Source organism: Brienomyrus brachyistius, chromosome 11 (genome assembly GCF_023856365.1).
Source record: "Brienomyrus brachyistius isolate T26 chromosome 11, BBRACH_0.4, whole genome shotgun sequence".
Taxonomy (NCBI): domain Eukaryota; kingdom Metazoa; phylum Chordata; class Actinopteri; order Osteoglossiformes; family Mormyridae; genus Brienomyrus; species Brienomyrus brachyistius.
The window spans coordinates 27,709,342-27,735,417 of record NC_064543.1 but is presented as its reverse complement, the minus strand read 5'-3'; the positions used below and the strand labels follow the sequence as shown (position 1 = coordinate 27,735,417).

General features: G+C 41.1%; 1 protein-coding gene across 3 annotated transcripts in view; it reads left to right on the top strand.

Annotated features, from left to right (window-relative positions):
- LOC125751753 (MOB kinase activator 2-like) overlaps positions 1 to 26,076 on the top strand; it is a 48,820-nt gene that overhangs the window by 9,735 nt on the left and 13,009 nt on the right. Inside the window, exon 1 of one of the 3 annotated variants that reach the window (XM_049030989.1) lies at positions 7,208 to 7,489. The exons of 1 other annotated variant lie outside the window; for it this stretch is intronic. In XM_049030989.1, coding sequence (XP_048886946.1) covers positions 7,452 to 7,489 — 38 coding nt within the window. In that variant the 5' untranslated portion in view covers positions 7,208 to 7,451. Of the gene's footprint in view, positions 1 to 7,207; positions 7,490 to 11,303; positions 11,547 to 26,076 lie in introns of those variants that run through there. One more of the 3 variants, XM_049030990.1, reaches the window with a different exon arrangement.

Here is a 26,076-nt window from a genome sequence, read left to right as displayed (position 1 = left end):
AGTCTGAGTTTGGCAGTTACCAGGATAATGGTACTTGCCTGACTGCATTGTGCCAAGTGTAAAGTTTGGTGGAGGGGGGATTATGGTGTGGGGTTGTTTTTCAGAGGTTGGGCTTGGCCCCTTAGTTCCAGTGAAAGGAACTCTTAATGCTGCAGCATTCCAAGCCATTTTGGACAATTTCAAGTTCCCAACTTTGTGGGAACAGATTGGGGATGGCCCCTTCCTGTTCCAACATGACTGCGTACCAGTGCACAAAACAAGGTCCATAAGGACATGGATAAGCGAATCTGGTGTGGAGGATCTTGACTGGCCTGCACAGAGCCCTGACCTCAACCTGACAGAACACCTTTGGGATGAATTAGAGCGGAGACTGCGAGCCAGACCTTCTCGTTCAAACATTTGTGCCTGACCTCACAAATGCTCTCCTGGAAGAATGGTCAAAATATTATATAAACACACTCCTAAACCTTGTGGACAGCCTCCCCAGAAGAGTTGAAGCTGTTATAGCTCCATATTAAAGCCTATGTATTAAGAATGGGATTTCATTAGATGTCATTCTAATTGTAATTCTTAAAGTTCATGAGTGTGTAAAGGCAGGTGTCCCAATACGTTTGGCAATATAGTGTATTTTCACAATAGTGATATTCATTGCCATATTCTAAGATCCAACAACAGACTGATACCCTGATGGAATTTCTGTAAAAATAGTGCAGTATTACTGTTAATCATGTAAGAAAACAAGTGTTCAGGGTATGATATTCAAACTGATGATGATTTGAACGTTCATAATCACAATACGATATTTTAATATTTTATCAAGATGGCGCCCAGCCCTAGCTTATCGTGAATAAAGACTCAGCCTTATACTCATGCCTGATGCTCTCCTTCCACCCTGCTTCATTTCCTACATCCATCACAGGGAAAGTTTTCAGAGAAATATAATATTTCCACACTCAGCCATACATTTAGTGATAATCTGCAGGTCACACGTAATGCATTGGGAGGTAATAATGGGCTGTTAACCACCTGTAGTATTAAGCATGTTAATGAATTGGTAACACGTCTGTGGAACTCCAGTGCTGCATATCTGTGATACCTATGTCCTTAAATGTCGTCTTAGTAATTGGTTTCGGAACTTGCCCTCTTAAGCTCTTTTGGATCATTTATTTATTTTTTGTTACCTATTTTGTAGCAGAGAATTTCAGGTAAAATAAAGCTGGGCTCGTCCTAAAATGTGAACCAGTTACATGTCCTTAGTCATGGTCGCTGCTCTTTCAGAGCACAATGTTTTTTTTATTTTTTTTTTTTTATTATTATTTTGTTTAGGCATGATTTTTATGTTCCGCTGTTGTTTATTTTGGTGCTGATATTTACACGGCTCCTGTCTTGGTCTGCTATACTTCCCTGGAAAGCCAAATTTCCCACAAGCTGTTAATATATATGTTCACAGCTGGGCCTGAGCCATATGGCCAGACTTTCTTCTTTCTTGCCTGACGCGTGACAAATACAGGGGTGTCTTCTTGGGCTCCACGCATCAGGCAAGGGGCCAGACGGGTGTTTTTCATCTTTGTTGACTTTCAGCATTAAGGGGTGTGTTATAGTGACAAATGTCAAATTAGCATTCTGCAAATCCTTTGAAAATTCTGCATGGTGGTTCTGCCTAAACTATGTAATATTGTTCCTTGTGTGTACAATGTAGGACTCTACAGTAAACAGAATATCATTTCTGTTAGTAATTTTTAAGTGTCTTTTCAACTGCACAGCAGATTCATCAGCTGAGTCAGATCACAATTTGCGGTTTTAGTTGTCTACCTTTTTCTGCCAGATTCTGCTTAAATGGGGAGAGCTGGCAGCCTCAGCCACTTCCTGTCCCAGGACAGAAACTTTCACGTGGGTGTGCAGGTGAGCAGATGCTTTCGCTTTGCAAAGCCATTGCAGCTCTGGTGCTGAATTTGCTTTCCATGGCCTTCATCACGGTGTAAGAAAATGCACTCATGCCTGCCTTTTTTGCATAGGTTGCATTGTTTCATGGGCGTCATTTATTTAGCCAAACTCCTGCTTAGTAGCAAGGTAGGGAAGAAAGAATTGGGTGCCTTACTTAGTACAACTGCACTGAGCTTGTGAAAGGCACTTTGACAGTCAGATATGTGCGGTTTAGGTGTTAAAAGCAGAAAAGAACTCGCTGCCAGCATACACCAAACCACCAAGTAACTTAAAACTATAAAATAATTCTTAAAAATAAAAATATCAGTCGATTACACTACATTTTTATGTTTTATAACATTAGATCTTGATCAGGGGCAATTTTAATGTTGTTAAATTATTAGCAGTAAAAGACCCCAGTCCTGGTGATGCATAATTACTGTTGCATTGTGTCCAGTGACAGAAGAGGGAAGAAGTTTGTTTAATTTTGATTTAATTTTGATTTGATTTAAGAACTGATAGGTTTATCAGCCATCCTGAACCTGACTTGGCTCCTCTAAGGTTGTACCACTGACATGCTAAATGTATTGTTGATGGAGCTGAGGAGCAGAATTTAACCGGCTGTTGCATTTCCCGGATTCCACCACCAGTAGCACGGATAATCAGTGTCGTGCTGAAACTCGCTTTAAAAGCAACTGTCAGTCACCTCTCCACATTTTTAGTTTCCTTATCCAAATAGATTAGTTCATTTTACGTAAATTTTTTATCAGAAGTAAATTCTTCTCTCTTACAACCTTAATGTTAATCTAATTCCTTTTTTATCATATTTTCTGTTACGCAAATAATGAAATGTATTCAGGTGAGTTTTATCTATGCATATTTGATTTGTAAAAATAAAATATAATCATGAGAAAGCGGAAGCATATCTCAGAGAGTTATTGCACACTTACTAAAGTGGTTTATTGTGTGTGTGCCCTGGTGGGCGAATAAGCCTCAGTCTCCCTGGGTGGCATCTGCTGTCAGTCTGGGGTATGTACTATGAAGCGGGGTTACTGGCTTATGGGGGTAACTTGTTGGATTTAAGGTAGTCTGGTCAAAATGTCTGGCCCGATAAGCCAGTAACCCTGCTTCGTAGTACAGGCCACTGGTCTTTGTTCCAACCCTGGGCTTCAGGGACATAAGAACACAACAAAGGTGTTGCACAGTGCGCAGAGCCTCAGACCAGCCAGCAAACAGGCCGAAGCACACTCTCATGCATTCAGTCTTTCTAACAGTGTATTCCTGAAGTCTGAGTAAATCCCAGCATGCACTGGGTCAGTTGCAGATTCCAGCTGGTTGGGCTGCTTAAACTCACCGCAAGTACAATTGGGCATGGAAGCTTTACAGTTGTGTGAGTATTTTATAATGGTTTTTCAGTAAAGTGTGTACTTATGGGTGCCTTTATACAGGGTGGGTACTGAAACTCTTCTGGGTTTATTTTCATTGACTCCTGTCCAGTTTTCCCATACAAGCTCTATGGGATGGTTGTTTTGAGACAGGCAGGCCTGGTCATGACGTTATCTTTCACTTTTCCTTCTTCGCCTGTTAGCTCTTGCGCAAGTTTAAGGTTTGTTTTGGGTCATAATCTTGCTGAAAAATGAAGAACTGCTCTATCAGTTGTAAACCTGATGGAATGGCATGCCTTTGAGGTATCCTATGATGGCCAAGACAGTTAAGAAGGTCACCAGCAGAGGCACCCCAGACTGTGGCTCTTCCATGCATGCAGAGCTCACACAATCATGTGCTGCATCACAGTAGCTGAACCCTGATATTTCCAGGTCTGCCTCATTACTCCATAAGGCCACTTCCAGTCCTCACTCCTGTTTAATGAAGCACTCTGTACAGTTTAACACATAGATAACAATAGTTTCAGACAGCTGCAAATTTTCGATAATCTGTGTTTGTGTGTGTGTGTGTGTGTGTGTGTGTGTGTCTGTGTGTGCTTACTTCTGTATGTACATTCCTTTGAAGAAAGGGATGAGCTTGGACCTTTTCTGCCGTTCCATTACTATTCAGATCCGGGAGTGATGGCACAGCCCTAACAAAACAAACAGGGGGCAGGTGGTGTGACACAGCACAGTAAATAAGGGTGTAATTGCCCCCTGAGTGTGCAGAGCCCTGAGCTGGCTTCTACCTCGCTGCAGTACATAAGGCTGCAGAATGCCATTCAGGGGATTTGTCATTGTGCTGACTTGCTGTTAGGGAAATGAGAGATGGAGGCTCACTAGTGGCCGGCCAGGAGCTCCCATTAACGGATTGCTTCACAGAGCGTGTGGACATAGGGGGATCTGCAGAAAGCGTAGTGTTTCACACCCCCAGGAATGGAGGCCCTTCAACTGTTATGGTAAAAATATGTGTGTTTGGAAAAGTCCTTCGTTTTTTTTTTTTTGTCCTTTTAATCAAGGAGCTGTTTGTCTTAAATCTGTATAATATCCGTCCGGGTAAGTCTGCAGGAACAGCCTGGACAAACATGGCAAATTTGGCACCTTTAGATACTGAGTTGATCATCAAGTATCTAAATGTAACACAATAGAAATTATATCAAGGTATGGAAAGGACAGCGATCTTCGGGAATGCCTGCACATCATCCCGCTAAACCAGGGCTATCAAACGCACTTCAGTTAATGGGCCGCATTGGACCCAGTTCAATCTCAAATGGTCCTATCAGTGTGTGTGTAGTATATTCCATATTACTGGAAATCTGATGGTGCTAATGAAAATGTAATTGCCAGTATAATACACAGTCAAACAGAACGTCACCTGTGATTTCGTTTTCAGTAAGGTAGTCTCCATTCTGTAGGCATGTAACGATGAATCGCGACTCGGTTAAAAAATCTATGTAAATGTATGACGATTTAAACTGGCTGATGTGGAAAGTTACTACTTAAGTAAAGTACTGTGAAGTACTCCTAAACAGAAAAACTGGTGTAATATTACATTTGATTTCACGACATCAGTTCCACGTCAGCTGTCACTGTGTATTCACATCAACGTCGGACATCAGTTCTTGATTTAGGCCGAACGCCAATTGGCGAGCGAATTTGAAATTGAGTACAACCCCCCCCCCAATCTTAAATCAGCGGTGTGGCTGCATTTTAGCTTTTCGGTAATCACAACCTAAAATGGCTAGGAGAAAAACACAGACAAGATAAAAACTGCGTACAAACATTGTATAAGACTGATAACATACACAAATAGCACATCGAACATGCTTCAGCATGTCCACCAGCACCACAGTGAGCTCAATTCACCACCACCAGAGCAAAGATTATTAAAAGGGCAAACCACGCTAAAAAGTTGCACATGCAAGCCTTAGTTTATTAGGTAACGCTTTACATTAAGTGCACCTTCATAATGCATTCATTATGCATTTATAGAACATTCATTGCACCTTCATAATGCATTCATAGAACATACATAAGCAGCATGAAAGTACACTTTAACATCCTAACGTCCCTTAACAGCTTTAATATACATTAATAACAAACATTACATGATTATACAATTATAATGTTTATTATATAATGTTCATTATTAATGTATATTACAGCTGTTAAGGGATGTTAGGATGTAAAGGTATACATACATGATGTTTATGACTGATTTCTGAATACTTATGAAGGTGTACTGAACGTTTTATGAATGCAATATAAAGCATTATGAAGGTGCAGTTAATGTAAAGCATTTCCATTTATTTGAAGATTTTTTTTTTTATTAATTGGATTTGGGATTTTTTTAAACTGTATTATTCAATTTCATTTGCACTGTTTAAAGGAGGACACATTTTGCACAGTTTAGAAAGATAAATAAAGGAATATTTTTGAATAAATTTGTCAGCAGCTCATTCTGTTAAAAAATCGTGAGAAAATCATATCGTGAACTCAGAATCGTATGTAATCGTCAATTGAGTGTATCGTTACATCCCTACCATTCTGTGTAGTTTATTCAATTAATCACCAGGCAGTGATGAATAAAGAAAAGATGGTAAAATATGTGAGATATGGAATCCTGTCTGCAGCCACATTTCTTGGCGAGATGCTAGCATGTGTCAGGACAGTGGGCACCTGCAGCTTTGGACGGGCATGTCTTCACAAACTCGCTGTCCAGGTGACTGATTCATTAGCGTTTATGTAGCTAGGTTTTACAGCCGCCTCACTGATCTCCTGAATACAATATAAAATGCAGTGCTGTCATGTCAGTCCTGCCAGTGGGCCGTTTGCATTCCGTTACATTTTCAGCATGGCGTGTCTGATGGTCACTGAGAGTATTACAAATATTTAGATTCCTTCAGAACTTCTCCTCCCTTTGGTGGAAAAATAAAGAATGGCAGAGCTTTTTCTTATTTATTTACTATTTTTTTTTTCAAAACAATGTGTGTGTTGTGAGATCATCCCGTATTCAGTCCGTTGGCCTTGAGTATGACACCTGTGATCAGTAAAGTTGATCAACCCAAAATGAGGAGTCATACCTATCAAGCTGTTTCATAGGGAGGATTGGTCCTGTCTGCATAAATTCTGCCACAGGCCACGTTGGTTTATATCAGGGGTAGGGAACTTGTTCCATGGAGGGCCAGAGTGGGTTTTGGGGATGACCTCTCATTCAGCCAATAACAGCGGATCCCCAGAACTGGAGTTGAGAATCGGTGCTTTAGTATTGGTTGATTGAGAGGTCATCCCAAACACCCGGACTTCATGTGTCAGGTTCCCCACCCCTGGTTTACATGCGTTGCATTGATAAACTGTATTTTATGATTCCATAGACTGCAAAGGGTTAAATAATGTTTATTTTTGTGCTGAAATCTGTGTTGTGTGAAAGGAGCGAATTAAGTGTCTGTTAGTGTGTTTGCCAATGCAATTACGATGTCTGTAACGCCTAATCAGTATTGTGCTCCATCATAGTACATAATATTTATCATTGATTAAATGTAAAAAAAAGACGAGTTTTAACGCTTTGTATACGTTTTCTATACTCTGCTGGCGCTATATATATATATATATATATATATATATATATATATATATATATATATATATATATACACACACACACACACACACACACACACACACACACACACACACACACACACACACAATCGTAAGCTAGTTGATTATTAGCAAATATTGGTTTTAAAGTGTTTTGTTATATGAATGGTAATAGTATTATGTTGCTAAGTGGGGTCCCAAAGGATAAAGGCTTTAAAGAGCAAGCGAGCTTGAGTTTGCGTAAACCCCCCCCCAGGAAGAGCCAGTCGGAGCCAAGCCGAGCCGAGCGCGCATCTCCTATGCCGAGGCGCTCAGAAGCGCGCGGAAAAATACTGTTCTTTGTATTTCAAAAAACTGCCGAGAGGACGGCATCGTCAGTAGCCCGACCGGCGCTGTGAGCGTTGTCTTTTTCCGCTGCTCTGTGATATCCGTCTGTCCCGGATCCGCGCGGCGCGAGCCATTCTCTTTCCGTTCCGGATCCGTGACCGGTTCCTGTCTGCGGGCATGAGGTTCAAGAAGAACGGCTCTTATACTCTGAACAGGTGAGATTTGTGAAAGCGAGATGTTTTTAAGAAACAAAAACAGCGTTTTAATAAACTGTTTTTGTAGTGTTAAACGGCGCACTATACCTAGCCCCAGTTTGATGGAATATACCGTGCGGTCGCATTGTACTCTACCATTGATATTGATAGTGTTATTCATTTCAATGTGATGTGTTAATCGGAGCAGTTAATGCAGGACGTCTTTATGGCGAATATAAGATGCTTTTTCAAGCTGTATTATTTTCAGTGTGAGACGGATTGAACAATCTGGGGCTTTAGTCCATGTCAGATTCCATAACTTAATTGTGTGCATCGTGTTTGTGTCGCCTGTCCAACGTCCAAAGAAAATGGAAAATGACCTAATTTCTGCCTTAATGTAATATGCATGTCGGTAAACCTGCATAGATATATAAAGCATTTTCCTCGTACAAGTCAGACTGTATATTCACGTGACTTTTACAACTGATCTTTACAGTTGTGGTGTGTTAGTAGTAAGTCCTCTTTGCCCATTTTAAAACAGGAACCAAGGCTGTTTACCTGTTAAGTATAACAGATGAAGCCTTGCCTTTCCTTGGCTCCCTTGGTGCTAATGCAGGTGTTTATCTCACCTGTAGGCAACATGTTTTCTGTGTCTCTCGCAAGGATACACAGGGGAGCGGGGAGGTGGAAAGTCGGAGCAGCACCATCCCTTTACCATGATTCCTCTACCCTGTTGTAGATTCAGCTCTGTGATACATGGGCTATACACTCTGGTGTAATATCGTTTCTCTTTGGTCATTGTGCAAAAACAAGTAATACATAGGTAGACATGCACATAACTGGTACGCAAGTAAGCATTCACCTTTAAAAGTTGAATACCTGCGATGCAAGAAATTGTCGTGCATTTTGACCTTTATATTTAGTTCGTACCCTGTTTGCGAAATGAAGGTTAAAATACATGGTGATTTCTTGTCATATCTTGGTAAGGAGCATGCACTGATTACAGTGTGTTGCCGCACCCACCACACGACAAAACACCTCAGGGATGAGAACCAGAGTGCAGCCATGTGGGAGGTGATACCTCAGCACCAGACTAATCCGAATGGACCAGTGTGAGGTTTTTTCCGGTGGCTGGAGTGCCAATCCTGCCACCAAGTTATTACTTGTAAGTTGGAGGACCACCTTATAGGGTTGAATGCCATACCCAGGATGAAGCAATTGCAGGTTAAGGGCCTTGCTCAAGGACCCAGCGGAGTATAATCACCCTGGGCATTCATGGGATTTGAACCTTCCAATTGCTGGCACAGATGCCTAGCCTCAGAGCCACCACTCCATCATATCTAGGGCTGCAAAATTAATTGCAAAAAACGCAATCTCTATTCGCATCTCTATGGGATCTCATTTCTAAATTACATTTCTAAATTTCTTCTAAGCTGTATTGCATCAACTGCATCAAATCAACTACTTTTCCCCAGAGAGTCTCAAGCGTCCCATAATTCTGCATTATCTTTAAAAGGTGCTTTTCCATCACACCAGGTACTTCAAGAAGGTACCAAAATTACGGTACTCCAGGAAGGTACCAAAAGTACGGTACTCCAGGAAGGTACCAAAAGTACGGTACTTCAAGGTGTTGGGTTTTCTCCTGGCATAAAAACTGGTACCGGCGGTGAATGATGTGCCAGTATGAGGTGGAGTATCTTGTACTGAATTTCAAAACTGGCTGTAATATATTATAGGGCTGGACAATGTACAATATTAATACCAACATCACATGTTGTGCACATCCAATTCTTACTTTGACAGTCAGCTAGATTAAGATCAGACTTTTTCTTTCTTTCAGTTCTGTAAATGGACATTAAAACGATCAAGTTTAATCATTGTTCCATTTCAAGATTATCTAGCATATGTTTAAAAATCAGTTTAAAGTTTACCTTCACTGCTTTTGCATGAGCGCTGCATGCGTTCTCCGAGACATTCGTAATAATTTTCATCCTTGCTGTTTAAATCATTCCTAGAAGGGAAATTTATGTTGACCTCCTTTTTGTTTCAAAATACCTCAATATTTACAACAAAATCACAATGAAATACTTAGAAACTTTCCAATACCATGCTGTCCTACTATATTATGCAAAATATTTCTTTATATGCTATCCTGATCTTTAGTTCTTTTGACCTTATTGCACTTAGTTTGGGTCACTTCATTAGTCCACAATATGGGCGTCGTTATGTCCGATCACTCGGGGCTGCAGCCCTGAGTATTTCAGCCCCTATGCCAATCTTCTTGACTTAGCCCTTGGTCTTTTCAGTAACTAGAAAAAAGCAGTTATGGAGAATCTCAATTCTAAGCAAAAGAATAACGATTCACATTTTTTTATGAATCGCGCAGCCCTTGTCATATCAGCGCAAATGCACATGAAGTACACTTTTGCACTGTTACAACAATCGATTGCTGAACATTTCACTTTTAAATTTTAATGCGTTATTTGCTTCCCTGTACATATGTTAGACACACAAGGTGTTTTATGTTTGATACATGGCAGTAGAATCTATGTACATAAGACAAAAGAGATAAAATTTACAATATATTTCATCATGCCCTAATTTATAATGATTTTACCCTAAGTGCATTTTCTGCATCATGCTTTCATGCCTTTATTTAGTGATGATATACCGTATGTTCTGTTTTCTGGTTAATTATAGCTTTAAAGCATTGCGTGGTAGCCTAATAGCATGATTACATGTTATCTTAAAACCCCATAATAGCACCCTGGAGTTGTTATCTGTAATTTGTCATCCCTGTCCGGCTTATTAATTGCGGGAATCCAGACAAAGCAAGAATCCTGCATTTCCTGCCTACTCTATAAAAAGATGGCATCAGTTAATCGCAGCATTTCCTGCCGCCTCAGGCAGATAGACTAATTACACAGGTCATGAGTGTCACTGATGAGAGGTAATCTCTTACCAAGTGGGAATATGCAGCCACATGGCAAATGCTCACATTGAGCTTCGTAACCTGACAAACAAGCATTCAGAAACAGTGGAATTTTCTGTAACTTCATAGCATGTATGCTATTTTACTGTTTCATTGAGTCCCCCCCCCCCCCCCCCACATGTATGAATAACCCAACGGCTACTGCAGCTATGGCTGACTGTACATCACAGCATGGCCACCAGTGCTGTGAAGCCACTCTGCAGTTGTTCTCCGACTCCCCAGTGCACCTGGGAGATCCTGATTCATCATGACCACTGCTTCCGGAACTTTCTGTCAAGGCTTCCCTCTGACTCTAGGCTGTTCCCTCTAAGGTCACACGCTTTGCTGCTGTGCCACTGCAGTGCTGAGACACACTGTACCCAGTGCTGCTGCTTTCCCTCATTCAGGGGTCATTGCCGTACTCTTCGACTGGTATGCCTCCCCCACCGCCAGTCTCATGTTCATATCAGTCACATGGTGTTTGCTGCCATTACTTCAGCTATGAAGGTTAGTTGTGAATAAATGACACTTCCAAACTGGTTCTCTTAATGATTTTAGGAACCACAGGGGGAGGCAAGATGGTACAGTTTCACAAAGCACATGGTTCTCATGTAGACAATAAAAATAAAAGAACAAAAGTGCCCCCCCCCCCCCCCCACAATGATGCAGTATGTCCAGTTTTATAGTCAGCAGTATATTTATGTAAGTACATTTGCTAAGCTAATCTTTCTGCTTTGAGAGAGCGAGGGAGGGGGAGAGAGCGAGAGAGAGAGGACGTTTGGGAACATGAGGGAGGGGAGAGCGCCAGCAGTCCCTGTGACGTAGTGAGCCCCCCCCCTGCCAGCCCCTGTGCAGGTGTATGCTCTGGTGACAGCACTTCTGAATCTCTCACTCCAACCTTGCGGCTGCTGCTGACCGCCAAGAGGAAGGTTCCCCCGGAGGGTGCCATACCGGAGTTCCGTTCACCGACGTGCGCCGCATCTCCTCCAAACACAGCTGAAGGAGTCGAGATAGGCAGTGCGGGACGACGGAGTGGTCCCGGCCGTGTCCCGCCATCTCTGCAGCTTGCATGGGTGTTCTGGTCTGCTGTGACTGCTTCTTCTATAGGTACAGGCTGGAATATAGTTTTTTTTCCACCTAATATATTACTTGCAGTTTTGAGAAATGTGTTAAGTAAACAGCTTGTCTGTGTGGTGGATCAGTTCAGGCTGGCTATGCCCTCTTTAGAGTTCTGCAGGGTCATTCTTTAATTGAGTGATGGTGTGATTTTTCAAGGCTGAAAGATTGATGGCATCGCAGTAATTAATGCTTGTAATCAGGGACACTGTGACCTATTGCTTTGGAGGTGAGGCCAAGCTGCGGCCTCCTTTTATTATAGTTTAAACAGTTTGTGTTCATATGTGTTTTTTTCCCCCTTTCTGGTTTTTCAAGCTTTTCTGTCTGCAGTGATTTACTGAGACCTTCCTCTGTATAATTAGTCTCTGGAGTTTGTGGAAGTCCATCGCTAGGAGCATCACTTTGGAATTTTGCTAGTTGGGATTTGTAGTCAGACAGCCCTGCGAAGGGAGCGCATGTCAGCAGATGGTGTCTGTTTGTTTTTAGCCAGATTGGAGGCACTTCAAAAAACACATGGCTTTGGGCTTTTTACCGCTGCAGTAAGAAAGCTTGGCTTCTTAATCGCAAACACTCACGCACACTCTCACCCTTTGTCTCTTGTTGTCTTGTGATACACGCGCATACACACACACACACACACACACACGGTCATTTAAAGCAGCCCCGTCCAGTGTAAATGTTGTCCTTGGTGCCTGTCGAGCTGCAGTATTCACAACTGGATTTAAGCTGTCAGAGCAGTGCGACTGCCTCCTGTTTCCCCTTTTTTTGGTGGGGATCTGATGGCCCTGTATCACTTCCTGTGTCACGTTTGTGTCCCCCTTGCTGCTCCTGAACTTGGAAGCGATCTATTGTCTGTCTCTCCTCTGCCCTGCGCTTTTTCTCGGGGTCATTTACAAATGCTGCAATCGACAGAAACGTAGGGCGTAGAGTGAGGTCGTTCACTGACCCCAGACCTGGCCGCACTAGAGCTGAGGGGGTCAGCCAACTCGGGGCGGGAGGAGTGTGGGGGATGAGGCCTCTTGGTCTTCCAGCCTGTGTCTGACTCCATGCTTGGGGTCTTGTCCCCATGTTGTGGATCTGTGTTGAATTGTGCTGGAATTGGTCAGCTTTCGCAATTCGCCTTTCAAAGAGGGTGACCGGAGCCTGCGGCAGGAAGGTAACGTATCTGACCGGTGTCCTTCAGCACGGCAGCTGCTGTCCTTAGCAAGGCTGTGGTCTTGGCCTCCACGCCTGGGCCAGGCAACCAGCAGAGACGGTAAATCTGCCCAAGACAAGGTGACCCAGACAGTGTCCACGCACACAGGCACACACACACACACATGTATTATCTGCTAGGGTGAAGTGTTACAGCTTCAATTCTAAAACCACAGAAGCTCAGAAAAGTGGCACAATATGAATGTTCTTAGTCCTAATTTAGATTTGAATGATTATTTTTTTTAAAATGCTGCCACCAATTCAAATATATATCGTTACCAGTCCAGAACTTGTGTGTAGCAACAAGTTAGGGCAGTAGCTGTTGATAGTTTGTGCATGAAGGTTTATCTAGGTGAATACACACTGAAGATTGACTCGCCTGTGAGATGCAATGTAGTGCCGCTGGGTAGCATTTGGTACTGAATCTAAATGAATTATATTACGTTGGAAATATCCCTTTTGACAGCTAATGCTTTGGAGGGAGTGGAACACCCAGTGCATTCTGTCACATTTTTACATATTGTGATGCCTCCATTTTTGATATGCTTTGTGGTGGAGCTCTATAAAAGTAAGCATTGCCATTAACGTTTTATGCATGACAGGGTTCCAGCCCCTTCTGCTTGGCATTCTTTGCGGTTTTAATAAAAAAAAATCTTGGTAATTTTATTTATAAAGTTTATTACAGATTGTTATGCCGTAACTTTAGAATGTTTGGCTGTGTTGTGGGGGATTTGTTATTGAAAAGAGGCATGTCATTGTAGAAATTAAGGCCCAAGAAAGTGGCGCTCAAGATGGTTAAACTAGGTGAAGAAACATTTCTCTAAGAAATTTAGTCTGCACTGCTGAGTTATACTGACAGAATAGGTCCTGAGGTTTATTATGAAGAGAGCATTGGTAACACTGCCTCGGAACCTGCTCTGAAGAACCGCATGTCTATCATTAGGCCATCTTGGATGGGTATTGAAGCTTTGAAGTACTGAACAAAATATCTGTTTTCTCATGGGACTGGGCTGGGCTTAATGACTTGGCTCGGAATCACGCTGCATCGATGCGTTCTCCTTGCCTAAAAAGCACTTGAATACCCTTTAAGGCCATGTGCCTATCAATCATTAGTTTCGTTTTATGACTGCACTTGCCTTATTTTTAGTGTATTGAATAAGACTTTTTAAATCGTATGGCTTAAATGATGCCACGAGCATCTTACATATTTTTCTTTGTTACCTGACAAATGCTAACTGATAGCAGAACCATTTTTAAAGCCTGAACTTTCATTTTCTTTAGCAGCATAAAAGTGAAGCATTTCTTCTGGAAATTCAGGCACATGTACAAAGAAGTTGAGAGTGTTCTGGTATAGTTGTAGAAAAGAAAATGGTTTTAACTGTATCTTTACTCCACCTACCTGAATTCCCCCCTCCCTCCAAAAAACGATAAGGAAAATTATGTCCTAAAAAGAGAAATGCAGCAACATGGCAAACACATCTAAATGAAGTCATTCATTCATTTGGCTGGCTGTGTTCAACTTTCAGGGTATAGATGTAATGTTCACTAGTTGTGAATTTGTGGTGATGCTGAATATAGTCTATAGTGAGGGTAGAGCAAATAAGCTCTGTGTTTCAGTCGACTGCGCTCACTCACTCGTACGTGTGTGACAGAATTTATTAGGAAATTCACTTTAGCTTCTAAAATAACTAATCGATAAAGTAGCATTCATCCTAATTAGGAGAAAGCTAGCTACATGATAATAGATTTGTAATTGGCTTGTGAGCTTTCTGATTAAATTGGTTCACACTTTAATTCTTTGGACGTTCTCGTTTAGTTGAAATGAATGAATTTTTCTGCAAAACTGTGTTTAAGATGTTTTTTTTTTTTAATTCTTTTTACCCATTTTCCATAAATACCTTTAAATATAGCTTTAAAAAAAAAAAAAACATAAAAATCTCCAACCAGAAACAAAAATTTCTTCTTTCCATTAGGGTTCGGCAGTATAAGAAATGGTATGCAATGTTTTAATTCAGAAATATCAGGATAAACGGTAATATTGAGCTTTCCAGCACAGAGGGGTTGTCGATTAGCATTGCTGATATGGTGGCTGATTGGCTGGTGATTGGCTGGCTGGAATTTAATTATGATTTAGAAACACTGACTGCCTAAAGCAGTGATTCACAAATTGTAAGCCCTAGCCACGTACCACTATTATAACTGATGTTTACATACATTAAACCCTTTGCATAGGAGTTAGTTTTTTTTTTTTTGACTGCGTCAGAGACAGTCTAGAAGGCTGAACTTAAAGCTAATTCATAAATCTTTAATATCTTGCTTTATGTGTAGCTTAAAGCCTACAAATACTTGTTTTTTTATAAATATCAACCTATTGCTCAGCCCAATTTTCTAATATTTTCTAGTTTTTTTTCTTGCCAAATTAGACATTTATCCAATCATAGATCTTCTTTTCTGTAAGTGATGCCACTCCCAGCTCTCCGTGGTGTGTGTTAGAGTGCGTGGTCACATACATATTACATTGTGATAACAAGCATTTAGTTTTTTATGCTCCCTATTAGGGGAAAGTCAGTTTTATATAAAAGACTGCAATAAAAAACTATAAATGCAAAAAGTATTGTATTATGCATGGTTACTTATGGTTAAGGTTAGGGCTGGGAAGGAGTTAAGGTTGTCATTGTTGGGATTAGAGCTTTTCCCACGGAAATGAATGGAGAGTCCCCACGAAGATATGAAAGCGATGCATGTGTCTGCCTGTCAGCCACCTGCTTATCACTCTCCCGGCTGCCCACTTCATCTCAACATATTTCAGTTAATTCCACCCACAGCTCTCTAGCATCAGGTTAACAGCAGACTTTCCTACAAGAGAAAAAACAGTTTTTTTAGTTGTCTCAGTATTACCTATTTTAATAGAATTAAATCTAAACAGACTTTTCTGAATTACTTGGCTCTAGAAGAGGAATGCTGGTTTCATGTGTACGTGACCATTAAAATTTTCCTATGTTGGAATTGTGTGCTATGAAAGTAGGCTTAGAGAACCTAACCTTAGGTATTATAAAACTGGTTATAAGTACCTTCTCATCGGGTTATTTTTGGCACTTAGTAATATCATCCCACAATGTTTCCTTTGAATGGGTGCGCAGATACCTTGGTTGTGTTGTGCTTGGATCATCTTACCATGTGGTTTAAGGGCTTAGGATCTCCGGTTCAGGGCCTCTGCACTATCCCAGGGAAATGCCTTCCCAAAATAGCTCTATAAACCAAAACAGTGTTTACATGTTCTTTTCTGGTGTTCCATGCAAGCATTTATAATTTGAGATGTATTTAGACCCTGTTCCCTCATAACATTTATCCTGCTTTTGATTTTGATCTGATATACAGTTGAGCATATATAATGTCGATTTGAACTGCAAATCGAGTAGGCCTTGAAGTTGGGCTAATACGTATTAACTTCTTGCTTTAATGGTGAGCTAGATGCTGTCATGCAAGGAAAGCAGAGCTTAGTGCGAAGGCGAATGCGAAGATTAGCCAGGCTGTGTCTCCACGCTGCAGCTGCACTCTTTAGCATAGCTGAGTAATTGCCTTCAAGACTGCAGTGCAGTTCTGGCGTCCTCTCCCTGTCATTTATTTCAATTATCCGAGGCAAGCAACAATTCAGGGCCTGAAAGAAGGGAGTGTTTTTGCAGGCAGACAGACGTCTCTCACCGATTCATGGTGTGTTGTCTGGCTGCTGCCCTTTCCTTACTGCTTACTACTCCTCTCTCCAATTAGATTTTTTTTTTCTTTCACTTTAAGCGAATGACTTTGCTCTCTTCACGGAGGCTGCTTTAAAAGCGTAGCATATGCATCTGTTACCCCAGACAGGGAGAATGATCTCGATGACGCTCTGGGAGTGGGCTTGTATTTTCCTGCCTGAGCCGTTGATGAATAGGAAGCCCCCTGGGACAGAGCTTGGAAATCAAGCAGCGAGTAAGGACAGGAGATGAAGAACAATGAGTAGTGGCTTTTTTTGGCTGCCCGTTGCCAGTCCTGGCCAGGCATTCCTTCCAAGAAGTGCCCGCCCTCCTGCTGGCGTCCCAGCTTACTGGCGAAGCTACTCTTCGATCCACACTCAGGGTGGCTACTCTTGTGGTCTCCTCATTCATTGCACATGCTTAATGTATTGATTTGACCCTTTAACCCTTTATATCTTTCTCCTTTCACAAGTCAATGGCTTCCTCTACCTCTTTGAGTAAAGAACATCTGTTTGGTTGGCTCTCTTCATGGGCAGAATTTCTCTTGCGTGAAAGCTGACATAAATTGTGCCTTGTGCCGCACTGACCACTTTTTCCCATTCCACCGGGATGACCGATGATTGTGGTCAATGGGTCTTACTTTGAGGAATTGATTTCATGGTCCAGTTTGCCATAATTTCCTTCTTAGTCATCTTTCAGAGTTAGGTGTGGCTGTACTGTAGTGCGTTTTGACGTTGGCTGTTGGGGGTGTGAGTAGTTTTAGTTCTCCTCCGTAGATTCGCTAAATGTAAATGATGAAACTAGCACCATTCCCTAATCGGTGTTATATTATTGAGGTACTCTGAGTCAGAGCTATTTTTAGCATCACTTAGAGCTTTGGAGTTAGCAGAATGCGGGGTTTTTTTGTGCTGCAGTTTTTTCCCATACACTCGTGAGTTGCTTTGTAGCTGCCGTATAGAACATTGTGTAATAATGCATGAAGAAGCATTTAATCAATTGTTCTGTGATGAGAATTGCAGTGTTTTTCTGGGGAGGAAACTCTTCCACATTGCTTTGATTTTGAGATTTCATTGAGGTTCCACTGTTTCCAAGAGAGATGACAGCACTTAAAGAAATCTGCTTCCCATGTTGGTGATAGTGACACAAGGAGAATTCTGAAATAGCCAGATGCCTTAAAGTAAATGGGGTTCATATTCTGAGATGAGGGAATTGAATTTCCATTTATCCGGGGGCCCAGCAGGTGACACACGCCCCTGCTAGGGGGCAGTATATGCTCCCACTTCTATCATCACTTTATGGAATGTAATAACTGGCTACATATGACCTTCCCATGCTTTATCAGGCCTCCTTGAGAGGCCACTTGAAAACAGGAAAGCAGTCTCTATATGTGAAAGCTGGCAGCATAGGAAATGGGCCTCTTTCCTCGCACGACGCGGGACCCGAAATCTCGCGTTTCAGAAAGGAGTCTGAAATGGCAAAGTCTTACTTCACAGAGGCTGAGGCTGGGATTTTATACTGACTGCAGCCTTTTCACTGTAATGATTTTGTAACCCACGTTTCATTAACCTTGGAAGTACAATCTGTGAAGACAACATATGTTCTGTTCGGATCCGTGTTCTTCCCCTATACTTTGCCTGTTTTGATGTTAATAGGCAAGGCTAACCAGAAGTCCAAATGTAGAAAGTCATCTAAGAACAAATAGAATGTTCACATTTTAATAGTCTTCTATAGAAGAAGAGTTCTATATGTGTTTTTAAATTAGAATTAAAACATTACACCATACTATGAATGAAATACTCATTAATTGAATGAAATGATCTGTTCTGTGAGATAATTGTAGATGAGAACAGTGTTTCTGAGAATACTGAGATCTCACAATTTTAGTTCCCATATTGCCATCTTCTACAAGCACCATTAGCTGTTTCTAGGTCAATTCACTAGCCGGTTTATTACAGAAAACTCTAAATAGGCTGACGCAACGTCTTGGGTGGAGAGAGGTAAAAGTCTGTCTCTCTCCCCGGAAGTTAATCCTCTGCTATTTCTGGTAAGTTTTCTCCTGAGTTATGGAGTGTTGTCTTGAAATAAAACCTGATCGCTTTATCTATAATGCATTTTGTGTTTGAGAGTCTCATCTCTCCGGGAACTGTCTGTTACACGCGCGCACACACACACACATACACACACACACACAAACACACCCCTCCCTATCAGGAATGAACATGTCTTATAGAATTCATTCATGGGAAGGCAACCTTTTAAGTGGGAACTGTCCAGCTGCCCAGCTGCTACCATAGTGGTTAAGGGCATAGGGCTCTTTTAGGGCTGAATGATACCGGAGAAAAGTCACTTTGAAATATTTGGATTTTTTTAGATAAATATTGCTACATTTATAAAAGGAGTTGAATGTTTACCCAAAATAAATTATAGCGAAGTAGAACTTACCTTACCATGAGCTGTGCCAACAAACACAAACAGTGCTTAAAATCGTCTCTGTGTAATACAGAATACTTCCTCACAGTGGAAGATGAATGCCTTTTTGTGATCAATTCTTGTTTGCTTTCCTTCTCCTCACTGATTTTTGTTAAATAGTGTTAAAGTTATAAAATTGTTAAAGTTAGATAATCTTCTTAAGGATCATTAGAATTCCAAAGTCTGGTTAATTTTTGTTTCCTGTGACACAGTAAAAGTTAAGTGTAACTTCTAGATGGTCTCAATCCAGCTGACTCTTGCGGCCCTTGTGATGTGACAGTTGCATGGGCATGACGTGGAACATTGATATTAACCTCAGTCATTCTGCAGGCCTAAGCTGAGGGCTCCCTGAGAGTACAGTAGGGTTTTGTGTGCACGCCTGGACTACAGTCTCCACCTTCTACACTCTCCACCTTCTTATTTAGTGCTGTGAGTTTGGGAGCCAGAAACTGGCTGCAGTCAGCACATTCACACCCACTGCCCTCATTCTTGCCGTCAGAGGCGATGTGTATCTGATGCCCCCCCCCCCCCCCCCCCACTGGTACCTGTGCCCCCATGAAAAGCCGGCACTGTTCTCCCAGAGCTGCCCTGCCCCACTGCTCAGCTAGCTTCTTGGCAAAACATGGCAGGCTGTAGCCAGTCCTGGCTCAAACCCTGCTCTTATCCCTCTTACCTCATTTCTATGTACCCTTTAAGATAGAACCGGTGCATTTGTTGCCTATTAATTAATTAAGGCCCCTGGTGTTTAGTTTTTATTTCACGTTGTTGACTTTTTACTACGCCTTTGTCGTGAATCGCTTTCAGTATATTCTGACAGGGAACTGAAAGCCCAAAGCTGATGCACAAACTTGTTTTTTGAACCTTGGCCAGAACGTGACTTATGGACAATAAAGTGTCACCTTTGTGAAACCTGATTCGAAACCTGTTGCTTGCGTTAATGCCGAGACCAGAGCCACTTTGAAACTCCTTCCGCAGCCTGTTGTCTGACTTCAAAACACTCAATACAATTGTGTGATTAATTAATCATGCTACTGCCCCAGTGTAGCCATGTCAGTCTGTCTACATGCAGCTGTTTATGACATTCGGTCTGAAAATAAGCCCTAGAACACGACTGCACCCCGGCAAACTTGGAAACGTTTCTCTCGCAGCGCAATGAACCATAACAACGCAGAGAATGGCATAAACTATATGGAGTTTGTTTACGTCGCTGGTTCTGAAATCTGTTCCCAGTTTAGTGATGTGAACCTGTTATTACTCACTCTGTGTTAATGGGCGGGTTCAGCTTTATCAAAGGCAATACTGTAGGAGGGTTATTTTAAAGCTCGGCACACGTCATTAGAACTGTACTGTTTCAGGAGCCGGCCTCAAGCTTAGAGTCCCCAGAGACGAGCTCTAATGTTGAACTTGGTATGTAGTGACGCATCCACCAACAGTAGGGCTACTGTCTTTTCTGTGCTTTAATCATTTACCTTTATTTGGAGCTGGACATCATAACCATTAGCAGCATAATTTATTTGCAGTCCTTCCAGCGTTGCACAATCAGTCAGTATTTTATAGGAGGGGTGATCTGCTTTTGTGCAAAAGCAAAACAACTGCAAAAGCAAATGCCTCTTTGCCAAGTTTGAAAGCTTCCCTCTTGGGAATGAAATTAGCACTTGTTTGGGCTTGTCTATTACTTTATCACTCTAATCTGTTTATTAGTGTTGATAAGGTCTCCCTCGTTTTCAGTGGACCTGCGAGTAGTCTTAGGCAACGGCAGGGTTTGGGCCTGGGTGACAACAATTTAGCAGGAATGGAGACACAATGTGTTCCAGATGTGTTAGCATTATTTTGGTGCACATGGTATTATTCCATGCCTGAATGTCAAAACAAAGCGTTTGAAGAGTATGTGCTTCTCTTCTTATCCCATGTGAGAAGTCTAGGCAGGCCTTCTCTGATGCGCTAGCCTAGCTTGTCACTTGTTTGTCAAGGCTAATGCAGCACTAACCTGTTTTGAGGTGTGTCATAATGTATTTTGTCTATTGTAATGAATTTATTAGTGCATACCACTGATATAAATTTTCATGATCTGACATTTGTGTGTGTGTGGGGGGGGGGTTTGCATAGATCACATTTGGGGATCAAAATTTCCCCAAAGTGCGGTAAAACCTGAAACTTCCTTTTGGGGACACTTCTTCAGGTTCCCATTTGGATAACCTCAATTTTATAAAAATCTGTGAATGCAATCAAAAAAGTAAAAGTCTTGTATTTTGGTTGGTTACTTATGGTTAAGGTTAGGGCTGGGTAGGGGTTAAGGGTGTCATGATTGGGATTAGGGTTTTTCCCCATAGAAAAGAATGGATGGTCCCCATTTAGATAGGTAGACCAACTTGTGTGTGTGTGTATGTATGTAAGAGAGAGAGTGTGTTCTGTTATATTACCGTGCATTGCTAGCTGCGATCCCCTTGGTATGAATTTGTATAACTATGAATGAATGCTGGGTCCATAAAGCTGCTAGCTAAGATCCCTTTGGTGATGGGCCGTGCCGCTAGCTAAGATCCCTATGACGATGGGCCGTGCCGCTAGCTAAGATCCCTATGACGATGGGCCGTGCCGCTGGCTAAGATCCCTATGACGATGGGCCGTGCCGATGGCTAAGATCCCTTTGGTGATGGGCCGTGCCGCTGGCTAAGATCCCTATGACGATGGGCTGTGCCGCTGGCTAAGATCCCTATGACGATGGGCCGTGCCGCTGGCTAAGATCCCTATGACGATGGGCCGTGCCGCTGGCTAAGATCCCTATGACGATGGGCCGTGCCGCTGGCTGAGTTCACTAGGCATTCTTTTGTATTGCGGCCATCTGCACTGCTAACTTGCTCCGACAACTCGGAACACAGTTGGCGTGCCTCAACATCCCTGGTTTATGAGCTTAAACATACCACTACTATGGAAGCACACTAATGAAATAAATATTCTTATAACCCTGAGTTATATTGTCATATATTTTTTTCTTCTAGTCTATTTCGTAGTTTGTTTGAAATCAATAAAAAAATATGGGTGTCCCTAAGCTAATTTTGTGGTTTCACCCAACTGTATGAATCCCACTAAACCAGTAACAATAAATCTACTTGCATTTGTAAAGAGAATGTTTTTCACTTTGCCAGAGCTTTACCTTTCCAGACTCGCCTGCTTTAGCATACCCATTTATTTTTCTATCTTCTGTTTTGCTTCGCGGCAGATGAGTGAGGGAGCTGGGTTGCATGCCTTAGCGTGTTCTCTGACATGGAGAGGAATGCAAAACTTTGTGCACATCCACCCAAAACATTTTAAAGAGTTTCTTTATGGGCAATATTGGTGAAACACACTGTGAAGTGCACTTCAAAGTGAGGAAGGCCACTGGATTTAAGGGATTGTTGTGACCAACAATTTTAATGCTGCTGACGTCAATTCAGAATTCTTCCCTGATTGGTTTGGCTGTGCATAGAGCAGCACATTACCGCTTCCATGGTTACTCAGTTATACTCAATTACTCAATAAAAAAATGCATTAATTAAAATATTTTCTTCTTGATTACTCTATAATAAGGCAGAAGTAAGATGGCCGCTCAGGGTCCGAATGAAGAGTACTGCGCTTCATATTGATAATGTTATATGTAAATAATATGCGGCAGCACTTCACATTGAATCTGAAAGATGATGCACATTCAGAAGACTTTCAGGTCTGATGTGAGGATAGCATTACCAGCCTTTCAGTGTACCCTAGCATGCCATTGTCATTGCTTTAGATTATTTTGTATAAATTACTTCCTAAAATTCCTGTATATCAAGATAACTGCTGTTAAAACAATTACTAGTGCTGTCATCGTTCATACCTCATAATACAGTACACAATAACCATATAATATTAATTTAAAGTATTTATTGTGTGTATTGAGTGGGGCTTAACCAGGGCTGGCAACGGGGGGGACCTGGTGAGATGTCCCTGGGCTATGGGTCAAGGGGGACCTAAAAAGACCCACTAACCTTTAAATAATCTGCTGGGATAATTTCTCAAAAATGCATATTTGTGACAACTTTATGTAGTATTTGTAAATCACATAAAACAGTTTTTAATCTTCCTAATTTTCTTTTACATAGGTATTTGAAAATTGTATTTTCCCTCCCTATAATGCAAAAAATAGTTTGATCTGCTCCTTTAGTGCTGGTCAGGCAAAATTGGGGTCTTTCCAAAGGCAATGCCTTATAATGCAGAAGAAGCATCAGAATTGTTTTTAATTTTCAAGCAGATTTTTGTTAAATATTCTCGGTGAGAGACGTCAGAGAGGCAGTATACTTGGTGTAACATAACATAGATTTCCAGCAGACCGGGAAAGATGCAATAAGTGGATTGCGGCAGTCAGACAGGAGAACTGGGGAAGGTGGTAGCGCAGGAGGTAGTGCCATCGTTCGGCAACCAGAGAGTTGCAGGTTCGAGCCCTGGTTCCTCCTGACCCCATCAGAGTGTCCTTGAGCAAGACACTGAACCCCAAATTGCTCCTGGTGAGCAGGTTGGCACCTTGCATGCCAGCCTCCGGTGCATGAATGAATGGGTGAATGTTAGGGATGAAATGTAAAGCGCTTTGAGTACTCGTAGAAGTAGAAAAGCGCTATATAAATTCAGTCCATTTACCATTTTTAACTGGCAGGCCACTGAATACATGCTTTTGTGTATTTTGTATGTAGGTAGGGCTGTTACGATCATGAAATTTTATTTGACCATTAATTTGTTATACAAATAATTGCAATTAATGGTTTAATAGTGTTATTAAACGAACATAAAGACAATCAGCCTAGAATTTAATACATACTTAATACATACATAATAAATACTTTAAATCGATGCATCGGTTTTTTTTTATTTATTTTATTTTGATGAGACTACCATTATGATTCTAAAATGTGTCAATTCATTATAACAGATGTATTACATAGATCACTATGTAATAATGGAAGTAGTAACCACCAACACCAAAAGGTGGTTTTACATTATGCAAAGATCGATGACATAGTACTAACCCTGGGTACTATCTCTATCCACGAGTGCATGTAGAGAAAATGCACAGGTGCTATTCTGGACTGCCAGAATAAGCAAAACCACCGTAAGTGTTGTCTATTCATGTTTATTAAAATACCATTAGTGGGGAGAGCTTCTTAATATCTTTTATCCTTGTAGCTGCCAGATACGCTCATTATTAAAATTGTCTGCCTTCTACTTTTGAATCTCCGTTGAATAAGTGTTTGACAAACATGTCAGACTTTAATCAGCAAATAGCAGCCCCTCACCATCATCATCTTTTACTGTTTATTTACAATATCTCCTCTTTTAAAAGATGTTGTGGTTGCTGAGCTGTGCCTTTCTTGACTTCAGTGGTTATCGCTTCTATGATTTACCAAAACAGTCACATGCTGCACGCTCCGCTTACCAAATTCAATAAGCATAAGGGTACACCGAATTTATACAAATTACTAACTTTTGGGTGTTACAATATGCATCTTATTAATATTTAGGCATCCATTATCTTAAGCCCTGCAATAACATAATTTTATTTTGACAACAACAAACTAACTTAAACGGTCTATTTGATTTTCTTGAGGAAAATTAATCACTTAACTTAATCGACCAATAGGTAAAATAGTTTATAGATTAATCCATAGAAAATTAGTCGTTAGTGGCAGCCCTGATCCCTTTTAACCTAGACGGAGACTTTGCATGGTCTCATTGTGTCGATTTGTTGCTTGTTTTTACACTTGTTGTTTTGTCAGCCTGTCTGGTTAAGTGAAGGTCATAGGGTAATGATTTCATCTGATAAGGCTTTTGCTTTGGGGCATTGTTTAAATGAATCTCAAATGATAAATTATACTAAACCAAACTCAGTCATAACACTGGAAAACCTTAAACCAATCTGAAAGCTATCTGATACTAAATTTTAAGAGGTCAAATCAAACACAAAATAATTGGTCCAAACACAGTTTCTCACAATACATTTGACCTGTTTACTCTACGTTGCTTTTTGATGGTGCTTGAGTTTAAAATGAGTCTCAACAAAATGAGATGGCAAGCTTACCTACTCATTAACCTCAGTGGACCAGGAGAAGGTCCTCATCCTCTCTGGAGTCCCACCTCCTCAGTCTTACCTGTGTTCTGATTCAAAATCAGTTGAAGGGATGACCAGTTGATTTGCTGTAGTTGTCTGACATTTTACTGCAGTTTGTCATTTGCTTGTATGATTGTATGCAGTATTTAAAAAGTTTGATAGAACAATGTACAAGTTGTGATTTTGTAATACTTGTTGAAAGATCTAATGAATTCCAGAGCTCACATACTTAATTTGCATAAACTTGCAACAAAACGGTTTTTGGAATTTTTTTTCTGGTGTGTTTGTATACTTAATAATGCTATTTATATTTTAGAACGAACCTAGGAAATCTCAGTTCCACTTTAGCTTACTAAATTTAAACTGGTAAACTATTAAAAGCCATTTTAAGTTTCTTTAGGAAAAACTTTACAACATTTTGCATTCTAGAAGTGATGCTTTGGGTGTTAAATTTGCTTAAACAATATTTGGTTGGTAGGACAGTCATATGCTAATGTCTAACTTTTTGTGTAGGTCCCTACACACACGCACATTCCCTGCTGGCATCAAAAGCCCTTCTCTCTTCTGTTTGTATGGACAATGGGATGAGGAAGGGATGAAACATGAATGTATGGCCCAGGTGTGACTGGGGGACAGTCCTCTGCCATTCAGTTCCTGACCCCAGAGTACCTGTGGCACAGTTGTAGGCTCTGACTCAGAGACTGAATCTCCCTATTCTTCTCACCATCCTGCATGTCTTCTGTTTTCTTTTTCCTTTGCATCTGTCTTTGTTGGTTATTAAGCAAAAAACAATGGAAATATTTAGTTTCTGTACATAGCTTTTTATCGTCTAGCTGTAAACTATATATTGACGCGTATAAAATATGTATAGGCCTATTTAATGCCATTTTTGATATGTCTGCGGTTCATTTCCCAAACCTCATTGTAGAAGGTATTTGGAATCAGGTTGTAACTTGTCCCTCGGTTACTCGCGTTTGCCTTATGGATTACACGCTTCCTTCATCCGGGCTGAAAG